At 46.6% G+C, this 13,767-nt stretch overlaps 1 protein-coding gene and 1 long non-coding RNA gene across 12 annotated transcripts in view; one reads left to right on the top strand and one right to left on the bottom strand.

Annotated features, from left to right (window-relative positions):
• Positions 1-1,493, bottom strand: part of CD44 (CD44 molecule (IN blood group)) — an 85,296-nt gene extending 83,803 nt beyond the window's left edge. For 2 of the 10 annotated variants that reach the window (XM_087423135.1, XM_087423136.1), the window contains exon 1: positions 1,267-1,491. In XM_087423135.1, coding sequence (XP_087279261.1) covers positions 1,267-1,333 — 67 coding nt within the window. In that variant the 5' untranslated portion in view covers positions 1,334-1,491. Of the gene's footprint in view, positions 1-1,266 lie in introns of all 10 variants that reach the window. The other 8 variants (XM_087423133.1, XM_087423134.1, XM_087423137.1 and 5 more) reach the window with 8 other exon arrangements.
• An 88-nt stretch (positions 1,494-1,581) lies between these two features.
• LOC147912666 (uncharacterized) lies at positions 1,582-13,148 on the top strand. Of its 2 annotated transcripts, none has more exons than XR_015549765.1 (3): positions 1,582-1,647; positions 4,579-4,844; positions 12,770-13,148. It is a non-coding gene; the product is annotated as an uncharacterized LOC147912666 (long non-coding RNA). The 2 variants fall into 2 exon arrangements; XR_015549766.1 differs by lacking the exon at positions 12,770-13,148 and adding an exon at positions 5,517-7,805.
• Positions 13,149-13,767: the final 619 nt, after the last annotated feature.

The raw sequence follows: 13,767 nt of genomic DNA on the forward strand, positions 1-13,767 counted from the left end.
ATTGTGAGGGTAAAATGAGATAACACATGTAAAGAGCTTAGCCAGATCCTGGCACAGAGAGAGCGGGCAATAAATGGTGGATGGTGCTGTTATTCCTGTTACTATTATTATTTCTGTCTCAGGAATCTAAATCCTAGATCCCACTTATCTTCAGTCTAAAGTACTGAGGTGGGACTGAGTCTTTTGCTTTCTTGGTACCCCCAGAGTTCTGTTTAATAAATACTTGCTGAGTAGAATTAACCACAGGCTGAGCTGTCTTAATGACCCAGCTGGCACTCCTTAAAAGAAAAATTAATTTTGCTGGCGATAAGCAAATCGGCCATGTAATTATCTGTACATATATAGACAAAGAAAACGAACGCCTGGAGTTCAGCCTTGCCGGAGTACCTCACACACAGCCGTCCCTCCCCAGAGGGGCCCCTCCCCACAGCTACCAAGAGGCACAGACCCTGTTTGGGTGGGATATTGGCAGCCCCAGTTCCAGGTCCCTATGCAACCCCAGTGCCCAGGCCGCCCCTGAGGCGGCCGGCAGGGACTGTGACCGACTTTACCCTCGGGATTTCCCCCAACTGACTGGCAGAAGCAGGAGGCCGCGAGGGTTGAGCAGCTGGCCCAGTCACTACCTTTCCTACTCACCCTCTCTGCCCCAGGCTGGCACCTCGTGGAGACCAGGAACCTGGCCACAGAGCCGGTTCAAGTTCCCACAAGCGCTAAGACAGTGACTGGAACCCAACTGCTTTGGAACCCGGCGCGCTGGGGGGCGCAGGAAGCCAGGACCCCCTTCTGGAAAGCTCACTGCCACCAGCTCTCACACATGCAACTGTGCCCACCTCTCTGGCCACCCTGCTGACAGCCCCAGCTCCTGCCCCTGCCGTGTTCCTGCCCCGCCCCGCCCCGCCCGGCCACAGCCCAGCAGGGCGTCGAGCGCCCTTGGGCACTGGAGCCTGTTAGTCCAGCCCGGGCTGCGCTCATCCAGAGTACAGTTACTTTCTGCCTTGTGCTCCGGCTCTAGGGACCGGCCCCAAAGTGCGCGCCGGCAGCCCGCTCTGCACACTTTCTTCGTTCTTTTTCTTTTCCTTTCAAACAAACTGTGCTTCCCATCAACAAACGCGCCAACAGCTTAGCTCAAGTCCTAGCCCCGCTCTCCCGCACCAAATCCAAGCCGCCCGCCGTGCACTTGACTCCGGTCCCCAGGGCCAACTCGGCCGGCCGCAGGGTCAGGCCCGGCCACTGCAGCCGCCCCTCCCGCTGCCGGGCGGGACTCACCGATCTGCGCCAGGCTCAGCTGCACGAGGCACAGTCCCCAGGCTGCGCGCCACCAAACCTTGTCCATGGTGCGGGCGCGAACCGAGCGAGCGGGCGAGTGGAGCCGGGGGTCCCGTGCGCTGGGCGGGGCCCGGGATCGACGGGACGGGGCGAGGAGGGGCCCGAACCTGTCGGAGGCTGGGGTCGGGCTGGGCAATGAGGGCGCCTCGGAAGTTGGGTGCAGTTTTTATTTGAGGCTGAAAGAGTGACCTAAGAGGGAGGGAGCGAGCGAAAGACACACCCAAGCGAGGGGCTGTGACTAAGCAGCCGGCTGAGGTTTAAAGACGTACCAGCCCTCCTCCGCGCCGCCCCGCCGCCGCCACCCGGTTCTCGCCGGAGACGGTAAATGGGGGCGCCGGGAGGGCCGCGGGGTGTCCTGCGCCCAGGACGCACCAGCTTTCTTCTCTCGCCAGCTCCCCGGGTTCGCTGAGAGAGCGGCGTCAGGACAGAGGAGAGGGTGATTGAGTCCTGAGACCTCACCCCGTTGGGTTCAGCCCCTGGCCTGTCCTCTCCGCTAAGTTTCTCTTTGAATCTGACTGGGGAATGATTCTCTCTGTGTTTACAGGCAGCTGGGTATTCTGGGAGAGGAGCTGGAGCAGTGGTGAGATCCTGCCTGTGGATAGTGGTGCTTCCCTGCCCGGGCGAGGAGGGGTGGGGAGCTTATCATGCTTTCCAGGGGAGAGAGGAAGACCTCATTCTTCCCTTGAAAAAGAAGCCAAGTCCAGGGGACTTGGCTCAGGGGATTTTTGCTTCTTATCAGGACTGCTCAGAGAAAGCTAATGATGGCCAGTCATGAGGCTGCTATTTGGCTCCACTAACCCGTGTGTCATCCTCCAGTCCCGGGCTGGCACCTGAATCCACCCACCGCTATTCATCCATCCACTCACCCAGCCTCTCGTTCATCCTCCCAAACATCGTTCCATCCACCCGTTCTCCTATCTACCCATCTTTCCTTACATCCGCCCCCCGCCCTCCCCGCCCCCGGCTCACACATCTATCTATGTTCCCGGCCATCCATTTATCCAACCACCTCTCCTTTCATCTATCCATCCACCCAACCACATATGCTTCCAACTACCCTCTCAAATAATTTCTCATCCATCTTTCCACACATCCTTTTGTATGTCTTTTCATAAACCCACATCCATCTATACACTATCCTCTTCTCCATCCATCTGTCCACATATCTGTTCGTCAGTGTATCCATCCATGGTCCACATATCCCTCATTTTATGCACCTAATCATCCACTCACACATCTATCCTTTCTTTCTTGCTCCCCTTTATACTCCTATCTACACAAACATTAATCCACTTTCCCCCATCTATCCTACCTAGTAACTCTCAGAAAGGGGAGGAGATTGTCATATTCTTCAGGGGAGGCATTTTGAGTTTGAAAAATCATACTTTGCATTATAATTTCATGTCTTCCTATAATATACTGTGGTTTAATATTTGAAAATCAAAAGCAGTGTTTATTGTTGATGTGGACTGCTGGGAGTAAATCCCAACAGACTTCTTGCCTGGTGAGATAAACAGAAAATGACAGTGGTTATTGGTGACTGTGTGGCAAGACCCTAAGGGAGCACGCCAGAATTTCTGAGGGCAAGTAATTCCCCTTTGACTTTGTTATTTATTGAAAGAAATTGAAAAATTGAGAGAAAGTGCACCCAGCCATCCTTTCATTCATTGAACATGTCGTGAGACCTCAGAGGGATCAAGGTAAAGAGGACCTGCTCTGTCTTCAGGGGCCTCACACTTTGGTGGGGAATCAGAGCCACAAGCAGGCTTTTACCACACAATATGAAATGTGCTGCAAAACGTGTGTGTGCAGAGAGCTACGGATCCTGGAGAAGAGAGCCGCACCCTTTCCTGGGGAACACCCAGGGGGCTTCGCAGTGGAGGGGACATCTGAGCCAGGTCCTGAGGAGGAGGAGGAATTCAGAAGAAGCTGTGGGGACAGGGCGTCCGCAGGCAGGGCTCTGTGATACCTAATAGCGAGTGTTCAGGATGCCTGTGTTCTCACCTGCCTCGGCTGCTTACTACCTGTGCGAACTTGACCACGTCAATCAGCCTTTCTGTGCCTCGATTTCCTCAAGTCTCAACTGGGGTAAATCACAGTATCTATTTCACAGAATTGGTGAGGATTAAATAACTCAAAAGTCCTGCGTATATTAAGCACTAGATATATGGGTATATATGCATATAGTAAGCACTATTATATAAGTATTTGCTATTATTACTAAAAGCAAAATCGTGAGTGAGCATGGAAAGGTGGAAGCACATACCTTGTTCAGGCGATGGAGAGCAGTTTGGAATGCCTTGAACATTTGATCAGATGAAGAGCTTGAGGGGGACAGCAAGACATGAGTCTAGAAAAGTAATGAGCCAGCCCTGATGGCCTAGTGGTTAGAAGTTCGGTGCATTCTGCTTTGGTGGCCCAGGTGCGGTTCCCGGGCGTGGAACCACACCCCTCATCTGTCAGTAGCCATGCTGTGGTGGCAGCTCACATAGAAGAACTAGAAGGGCCTACAACTAGAATATACAACTATGTACTGGGGCTTTGGAGAGGAAAAAAAAGAGAGGAAGATTGGCAACAGATGGTAGTTCAGGACTAATCTTTCCCAGCCAAAAAAAAAAAGATAGGTAAGCAGGGGCCAGGGGGCGTTAACTATACTAGGAAGTTTGAACTTGATCCCCAGAAAATAGGGAGTCAATGTAATTTTTATTATTATTGTTGTTAATATTATCATGCTAAAATACACATAACATAAAATTTACCGTTTTAACTATTCAATAGCATTCAGTACATTCACAATTGGGCAGCCATTACCACTGTCTTAGTCAGTTCAGGCTACTCTAACAGAATACCACAGACTGGGTGGCTTAAACAACAGAAATTTATTTCTCGAAGTTCAGGAGGCTGGGAATTCCAAGATCGAGGCGCCAACATGGTTGGGTTCTGGTGAGAGCTCTTTTTCTTGTTTGCAGATGGCTGTCTTCTCCTATCTCCTCAGGATGGGGGCGTGCAGAGAGAGAGAGAGTCTCTTCTTATAGAGGCAGTAATCACATCCATGAGGGCTCTACCCTCATGACCTAATTACCTCCTCGAGGCCCCACCTCCTAAGACCATCACCCTGGGGGTTAGGATTTCAACATATGAATTTTAGCGGGAGACAAACATGCAGTCCCTAACAACCACTGTCTAGTTCAATGTCAGTTTTTGAGTTGGGGACAGCCTGCTTGACAATAGGCTACTCTCTTGTGTTTTCAGGGAGAGTGTTTGGGGCTGAAAAATATCTAGACCTACTCTCCAACCATTCATCGGCTGGTGTTCCATGACTCAAAGGGTGGCCCATCTGAAACAAAGACAGTGCCCCTGAGCCCCACCTGAAGAGAAGGCTCTTTGAAAAGTGCTGCCACTAGTAGCAGAGTTGGCCCTGCTGCTGTCTGTGACCAAGAGGACACTTTCCTCGAACAACTGGGGGCACACTGGCTCCAGGCAGATCTTCAGGCTATAACTCCTGAGAAACCCGCGTGGTGAGTTCCATGGGAAGAGCACTGGATGAGGAGTGGCCTTGGGCAGACTCGTGCTACCTCCAGGGCTTTCAGCTTTCTCTGTTTGGAGAACGGGAGAAGGGGAGTGAAGCAGGAGGGGTATTCCCTGGAAGCAACGTTTGTCTTACTGTGTTTCATGGAACTTGGAGGTTCCTTGGAGGCCCCTTAGAAAAGATACAGAGGACAAAACAAAGGCTTAAGCGTGAGCTGTGCCTTCCCCACCCCTGTTCCCATCCCAACCACAGAAGTTCCACTCACATCAATTTTATACACTAGACCACTGTGAGATTTCATTTTGACAAAGGATTTTACTTTTAAAAAAATATTAAAAACCACTAGACTAGGTCATCTCGAACCCTGGTCCCTTCCTCATTTGTGCAGTAAACAATCAGCAAATGAAGACACTGGTGTGAAAATGCTCTGCAGATTGTACAGGACCATGCAAATTCTAGGGATTGTAATTAGGATTATTCTCGCAGGGGAGAACATTTTGTCTGCCTGCTTCCTGATAGTTTAGTGAGGGAACTGAGGTTGTTTGCCCCCCTGCCACAAATGACTCATTTCAAATAGCTGACCTGGTGACTTGCTGAGTCAGGGCCAGCCTTTGGGAATTCCTGGATCACCTCTCTGAGCTAACCTTCTCATCCTCTCCAGGCACCGCTGCCCACACCACTCGTCTCGAAAAGACTTTCCCATGCTCTTCTTCATGCCTCTGTGAAAATTAAATCCTGAGCGAGTTACTCATTTTAGACATTCACTATCTGTTGCATCTTTTTTTTATTTATTTACTTATTTATTTATTTTTGTGAGGAAGACCAGCCCTGTGCTAACATCTGCCAATCCTCCTCTTTTTTGCTGAGGAAGACTGGCCCTGGGCTAACATCCATGCCCATCTTCCTCTACTTTATGTGGGACGCTGCCACAGCATGGCTTGACAAGCAGTGCGTCAGTGCGCGCCCAGGATCCGAACCGAACCAGCGAACCCCAGGCCGCCGAAGCGGAACGTGCGCACTTAACCGCTTGCGCCACCGGGCCGGCCCCCAGATACCTTTCTAAGCCAAACCTTGGGATGTGGGAAACTGAAAAAGAGAGCTTGAATTGATCTGGGTTGACATGAAACCACACTATTTGGAAAGAATCCACGGCGCAAACAGCAGCCTTGGACTAAGAGAGCCGGAGTCTGAGCACCAGCTCACTTCCTTATCAGCCGGGTGACTCTACTCAGGTCTCTTAAGCTCTGGGAGTTTTGGTTATCCTGTTACAAAATGAGGTTAGTAAGACCGTTCTTGCAGTTTGTTATGAGCAGTAAGTGAAAGAGGCATCAAGACCCTTTACTGGGGTGCCTGCCTCATGGTGGGATTTGATGACCCACCAACCTCTAAGCTACCTGAGGACGGGGACATGTCTGTCTTGGGCAGCAGTACGTAGTTCTCAGTGCCTGACGAGTCCCTGTCTCTGGCATGTGCACCATGGTCAATAATGAGCAGTACATGAATGCATGAATGGCTGTGGTTCTTGTTCCTCCACCACACTCTACAGGGTGACTTCAGGGATCACGCGAGCCGATACGTGGAAACATCTAGACAACTTGACACTTTCTAGACAAATGCAAGCCACAGTGCCATATCTGGGGCACCACTTTCAGAAGACCCAGTGGAGCCAGAGCATGATTCACTCTGGCAGACCAGCATTTGTTTATTTATTTTTTCTAAGATATTGGGCCTGATGGCTTCTGACTAGTAATAAATCTTGTTCTTCTTAAGCAAAGAAAAGTCAAATCTAAACCAAATGTGAGCAGGAGTGTGTGGTGCAAGGCTGAGAGCATGGGACTGAATCATGGGATTTGAGGATTATACACATAGCAGGCCGTGGGGCTCTTTTAAAGGGACAACATTCAATTCCTTTCCGGGGCTTCTTCCCAGAGAAGGAGCAATGTGGCAAGGTAAAGAAAAAGTGCCATTCCAGTTCAGTTTTAACTCTGAAAGACATCCATTCTTAGTTCACACTTGCAGTGTGAATTCTACACATGCAAATGAGCAGTGGGGAAAAAGCTGTCGTGAAATAACTGTTAGTGAAGTCCAAGTAAACAGGTAATTAGGGAAGCAATCTTCATGATATGCAAATGACGTTGGATAACTAATTAGTCTCAAGCTAACCAAGTGTGATTGCAGAGCTGAGCTTTTAGGATTATTAAGGCTTTCAAATTATGGCAAGTAAAGTAGTCAGTGTGGCTGCTGCACCGTGAAAATGCCAAAGGGACAAGGTGCCACTGGATTCTAGATGTGTCCATGTCAGTTACAAAATGGGTTTTACACAGTCCTTTGGAAGTGAAAATAGTGTGCTAAGAGACCCAATCCCATAATTGGATGGTAACTAATTTAGAAATGGGATTTTTGGGTGTGTGTGTGAGGAAGATGAGCCCTGTGCTAACATCCGATGCCAATCCTCCTCTTGTTGCTGAGGAAGACTGGCCCTGGGCTAACATCCGTGCCCATCTTCCTCCACTTTATATGGGACGCCACCACAGCATGGCTTGACAAGCGGTGTGTTGGTCCGAGCCCGAGATCCACACCGGCGAACCCTGGGCCGCCAAAGCGGAGCTCGCGCACTTCACCACTACGCCACTGGGCTGGCCCCTTAGAAATGTGATTTTTTGAAGACAAAATTTGAATTAACGGTGTGTGACTTTATGTAGCAGGCTAATTGGGAGGAAGACAAGTGAAAGAGTATATTGTATGCACTATTATTTAATAGAAATGTAATTGTATTCCTTTTAAGTACATGTTGTAACTAAAATTCTTATTTATTCATCTGCTCTCCACTTCATACCAATTGGTTATTTAAACATTTATTGGAAGGCTTTAAGGGATCTGCATTAATGAACATTTAAGCATGATCTGTATTTGTCACATCCCTGGTTGTATATATAAATGGTGACAAATATCCTTGGAGTTGTCTGAAAATTGTTTTTTCTCTTCATTCATTCACTTCGTGACTACTATATGTTGAGCAAAATTTAAACATTCTTGATTCTGTCATAATTAATCATCACCATCACCACCACCACAACCACCGTTATTGTCAACATTGCAGCTAACCACCAGTACTTAGTATTTGCCAAACCTAATGTCATTTAATTGTCACAACAACCCTATGAAAACTTCATTCTTATTTTACAGATAAGGAAACTGAGGCTTGGGAAGGTTAGGTGACTTGTCCAAAGTCACATCTTTATTTTACTTAAAGGAAATCTTTCTTGCCGTTAAGAGATGTAGGGGTAGAAAATTTTGATCCCTTCATGATTCTTGATCTAGTAAAAATGCTAAGCCAATGGAGTCTTAATTAATTAGTTTTCACTGAATTTTATTCCAGTCAATTTCTTTTCAGAAGGAAGATCTCCTTCGGAAGCTTTTGTTAGATAAGCTAAGGTAGATAGTGGAGAATGTTGATCCTCATAGCTCATTGCAACCTTAGACTCCTAGAGTCAGGTGACTTTAAATGCACAGACTCAGACCTTGATTGTTTGCTAGAAAACTTTAGATTTGCATAGGACTGTGCCTTCCTTCCTTATAGTATCCTTGTGAGATAGCTGTATGTCCGGCCTAGAAATAAGCACCGTTCTCTGTTTATAGCACCTGGGGGCTTATTCAGTGTGTGCCTCACAAGGCACTTTTTGGTTTGCTGGCCCCACTCGCAAGTTCTATAACTCGCAGAGCTCCTTCTCAGAGTATTGCATCTAGATCCTCAAGGTAGCCCCCTGGCAGCCACTCTTTTACTATGTGACCCCTACCGTGCACGGTCGTGACTGGACTCAGTGCTAGACACCTGATGCCAGCTGGGCCAGAGTCTTTGTCCTGGAAATTTGGAATTGGAGTATGGCTAAACCTGTGAGATTTATAGGTGGAAGCTGTGGGGTAGCCACACACCTCCATATGGATGGAGATACAGGAGAAAGCAGAATAAGGCAGAAGCTCAGAGAAAAGCAGAAAAACTTGAGTTTTGACACTTTTCGGGTTCCCTGTTCTAGTCCATTCTTGACAGCTGACTGCACTCATGCCCCTGATTTCTGTGATGCACCCTGATATCCTTTAATAAACCCCTTTATTCTTCTTGTGTTAGCATAAGCTGGTTTCTGTTGCAACCCCAAAAGACTTGAATATAGGAGGGCATGACTCCATTTTACAAAAGAATAAACAGAGGCTCAAACGGATGGGGGATGTGCCTGCTATTGGGTCTTGAATTCAGGACTTCTGACTCTAAATCTCAGCTCTTCTGATTCTAAGTCCCATGTTCCTTTCACTACCTGGCCTCACCTACAACCCCTCCCCCACATCATTCAATGATCCCCAGAGGATGCAGTCATTCCTCCTTCTCTGTTATCCACCCTCAACATCCCTGCTGATTTGCCCACAGCTGTGTGGCAATCCAAATGAGTGGTGGGTTTTCTGAGTCCTGTGTTCCCAGGCCTTCTCCAGAAAGCCCCTTTCTGCCTGAACATGCCTCACAGTCTATTTGAAAGGCAAAACCTTTCAGCTGGCAAATGGTAACAGCTGCTTCTCTTCAAAACACCCACAGGGTAAAACTTCTGGGCTCCAATGTACAGGTATAAGGCTCCAGCCAAGTCTGGATGGGGCTTAGTGTCAGCTCCTGCAGAAAAGGGAATAGGTACTGAACTTGGACGTGAGGCCAGGCCAAAGCACCTTTATTGCTGGTTACTGTTTTTCAGCCAGTAAACCGCCGCTTTAGAAGGCAATGCGTGGGTGAGGAAGAGGCTTGCACTGCACTTAATTGGGAGAGGATGTGGTGAGGGAAGGGGAGGGACAGAGAAAAGAAGACACATCTTGAGAGACCGTAGGAGAAGTGGAAGAAGGACAAAAGGCACAGACATGAATCCACCATGATATGAAGGGAAATAAAAGTCTTCTAACCATCAATCAGGAATTTAATGGACACCTACTGTATGCCCTACAAAAGCCAAAGGTGAACTGGACCTGCCCTCTCTCCTCAAAAAGATTATGGTCTAGATCAGGGTTGGCAGATCAATTGCCTTTATTAGTTCCAGAAATATATAGTAAGCACCTCTATGCACTAGGTACTTCTCTAAGTACTAGAAATACAACAGCAAGAAAATGCAGAGGAATATTTTATTATCATTGAGGAGGTGGGTAGAGGGTGCACTGTAACTTTAATAAAGTGGACAGGAAGATTTGTCTGAAGAGGGGACGTTTGAGCCAAACGTGCAAAAATATGAGAGAATTTCGAAAAAGAGGGCACAGCAAATGTAAAGGCTTGAGAAGGGAATATTCTTGGTGTGTTTAGGGAACAGAAAGGCCAGCATGGCTGCAGCATAGTGAACAAGAGCATGAGTGGTAGGAAATGAGATTGTCGAGGAGGGTAAGGTCCAGCTCTTGTGTGGTCTTACAGGCCATGGCAAGAAGTTTGGGTTTTATGCCAACTGCACTGGAATGATTTTGATGGGTTTCCCTTCATTCTCCAGCTCTGATTAATTAGTAGTGGCTCATCTCACTGTGATGAGAAAGATTCTGAGGCCTTACAGCTCAATGGGTGAGAGTTCACCCATTGGGTTAATAATGTATAACACGTCTCCTGGATGGGGCAATGGTGCCATTAATGATCATTATTTGCCATCTCTGATCAGGATGGAATATTAAGTTGTATTAGTCAGGATAGTCTGGGTTATGCTGCAGTAACAACATCAGCCAAATCTCAATGGCTTAACACAATCACCCAGTGGCTTCTTACCATGCTAAATTCACTGTGCGTCCAGACATTTCTTCAAGTCTTCCATGCAGTGACCCTAGGTGTTTTGATTTTATGGCATCTCCATTTTCACACAATCTGGGAAAGAGAATAGTAGAGGACCTCATACCAGTGGTTAAATGCCTTGACTCAGAAATAATACATGCCATTTCTGCCTGCAATCCGTTGGCTAGAACTCGTCATATGAATGCAGCCCAATTTAAATGCAAGGGGGCTGGGAGAGGATAATTCTCCCATGTGCCTAAAGGTAGAGGAGAACTGAATGTAAGTAAGCAGTGAAAATCTAGCATAAGTCAACTTTGAAGAAAGTCCAGTAACTCTCCAAGATGATTTGTAATGAACTAGATGAAGAGCAGTAAATAATAAAGGAGTTCGAAGAGTAGTGAGATCAACTGGTGTAGTTCAGACAGGCTCTGTAGAAAGGGGTACCTGAGCGAGATCTTGATAGATAGAGTTTATTAGATGGTCACCCTCTAGCTCAATCCTCCCACCTCCAAACCCATTAAACCCTTCCCTTTCCCTGGTCCATCCCATCCACTATTGTGTGATGGGCTCTTTGCACTTACCTGGCTCTTTAGACTTCTCATTTTGGAGGCAATATGACATGATGCAGAAGAGCATTATTTATTTGCTGTGTAACCTTGGGCAATTTACTCAACCTATTAGAGCTTAAGTTCTTCATTTAATGTTTTATATAATTATTGTGAAAATTAAAATTTCAGTTTCCCAACCCTGGGCATACACCAACGCACAGCTTGCCAGGACAGCTGTGGTGGCGTCCCATATATAGTAGATGAAGATGGGCACAGATGTTATCGCAGGGCCAAACTTCCTCAGCAAAAAAGAGGAGGATCAGCATCGGATGTTACCTCAGGGCTGATCTTCCTCACAAAAAAAAGAGAATTCTCTCCCATATAATGCCAGCAAGTTCTTGCTTAACTCTTCTTGCAAGTACGTTTAAGGAGCATGTACCTCCTTAAAATTAAAGTATACAATGTAACAATGTATCTATTTAGCTTAACATAGGGTTTGGAACATAGCAGGGTCCAAAAAATTGTAGTTACTACTATTTTATTTTTTTTTAGAAAAAGGCTTTATTGTTTTATTAACAAAAAGTACAGAGAAAAGTAGTTCCAGGGTTGGTTGAGTAGTTCAGTCATAGCGTCACACAAAATTTGTTCGTGCTTCTGTACCACTCTTAGCATGCCAGTTTCCATTCTCGTGCTGTTTGCCTCATCTCACAATGTAGTTGCCACAGATCCAGGCATTAAATCCTCACATGACAATGTCCAAAGCTGAAGAAAGGAAGTAGGCAGGAAGAAAAGGGTCTTTCATCATATGGTTTTCTCCTTTAATTAAAAAGAAAAATTATTCTCAGAAGCTCACTGTCCCCCAGCCAACTTCCTCATGTCTTAAGTTCTAAGTGTTCATACCCAGGTGTGTTTATTATTCTTGTTGACCCACCTTTCCTTTAAATTCTACCTTCTCTTGACTGTATATGCCCTAGCCCATCTTTTATCCTTCCTTTCAGATAGATTTCTCTTTTTGTATTTTGTGGTGTAATTTTAGCTACTAACAGATTAACTCAACAAGATATAATGGGTCAAACACATAGAAATTTATTTGGGGGGTCATCTAACACTCATAAGGGTTTTTGGGTAAATAGGATGGTAGGGAGTGGAGAAGGATTTGAGCTGATGGAAGCTCTGCAATTCTCAACACATGATTTCCAAATTCTCTGGGGTCATTTCCACTCAGTTGGTGGGAGGAAAAAGAGCATGGAGGACCACTGTTTGTGAGTTTTTATGAGCCAGGCCTGGAATGGGACCATCACTCCCACTCAGACTCCATGGGCCAGAAGCCAGTCTCACAGCCACACCTAACTACAAGGAAACTGGGAAATGTAGTCTGGCTGTGAGTCCAGGGGAAAGAGAATGTGGAGTTTAATAAGCTCTTGTTGGGACCAGCCCGGTGGCGCAAGCGGTTGAGTGCGTGCGCTTTGCTGCGGCGGCCCGGGGTTCCCCAGTTCTATCTCCGTGCCTGGCTCCACCTCTTAGTCCTTTCCCCCATTCCTTCTCCTGGTGTGGATGTTGCGGTCTGTATCTGCTTCTTCGCTTTTTCCCTAGGCTTACTCCATCTACGATGCCACAAACAGTGATGAAAGAGGAGACACCAGCTCACCCTCACTCACTGAGCATGCCACCCTTCCAAAGTTCCTGCTCCCTTTCCTTCTTCATCCTCCATCTGAACACTGGGTGAGTCCAGCTGCATACATCGCGAGACAGTTTGGGCCAAAAGAGAGAGAATGCGGTGCCAGCGTGGGTTTGATTCTAAGACCATGGTCCGTGTAGTCCTGGACTATGAACCTGTGCCTTTCTCTGCCAACTCACTGGGACCATGTGAGACTGGTTTTAATACAATTTATAAAATGCTTTGAGATCATTTCCCAAAATACTAATTTCAAGGGATGTTAATATAAGGGTGCTCCTCAATAAAAGGCTTTCAAAGACAAATGTGTTTGGGAAACACTAGATTAAATCTAGGTTAACAAGTTTCCTTACTACAGAGCCTGTGCTTGTCTTTTCATCCATCCACCATTTGCTGAGTGTTTGCTGGTGACAGGCCCCGTGCTGGGCCCTGCGGGTCAGTGTGGACAAGCCCCCATAGTCTCTGTTCTCCCGCAGTGTATAATCCAGCGCTAATGTATGTTGTAAGTTTCCAAAAGGGAGCCATGGTATGCAGCTTTTCCCAAAATTATTTGACCACAGACACCCACCTTTATTAGAAATTTCTCAAAAAGTTAGTGCAAAACGTAATTTTGAAATCCTTGAACTAGTGTGCAAAATATTAATACTGACCAAACAAATAAGGTCTTATTTTCAACACATCATTACAAATCCTGAGAGAGTACAATTTCTCTCTACATATGTCCATGTATAGAAAAAGGACTGAAAGAATATGGGGTGAGATTATTGATGATTTTTTTCCCCAGATAAGTGAATGAGAGTTTAATGAAAGGATATATATGGTACCAAAGGAAGATGGAAATCTTTAAGAAAAATTTTTTGGATTATGGAAAATTTCAATTATAAATACATACACACACACACACACACACACACTG

This window comes from Ceratotherium simum, chromosome 34, assembly GCF_057802395.1.
Source record: "Ceratotherium simum simum isolate JZ-2026a chromosome 34, ASM5780239v1, whole genome shotgun sequence".
NCBI lineage: Eukaryota > Metazoa > Chordata > Mammalia > Perissodactyla > Rhinocerotidae > Ceratotherium > Ceratotherium simum.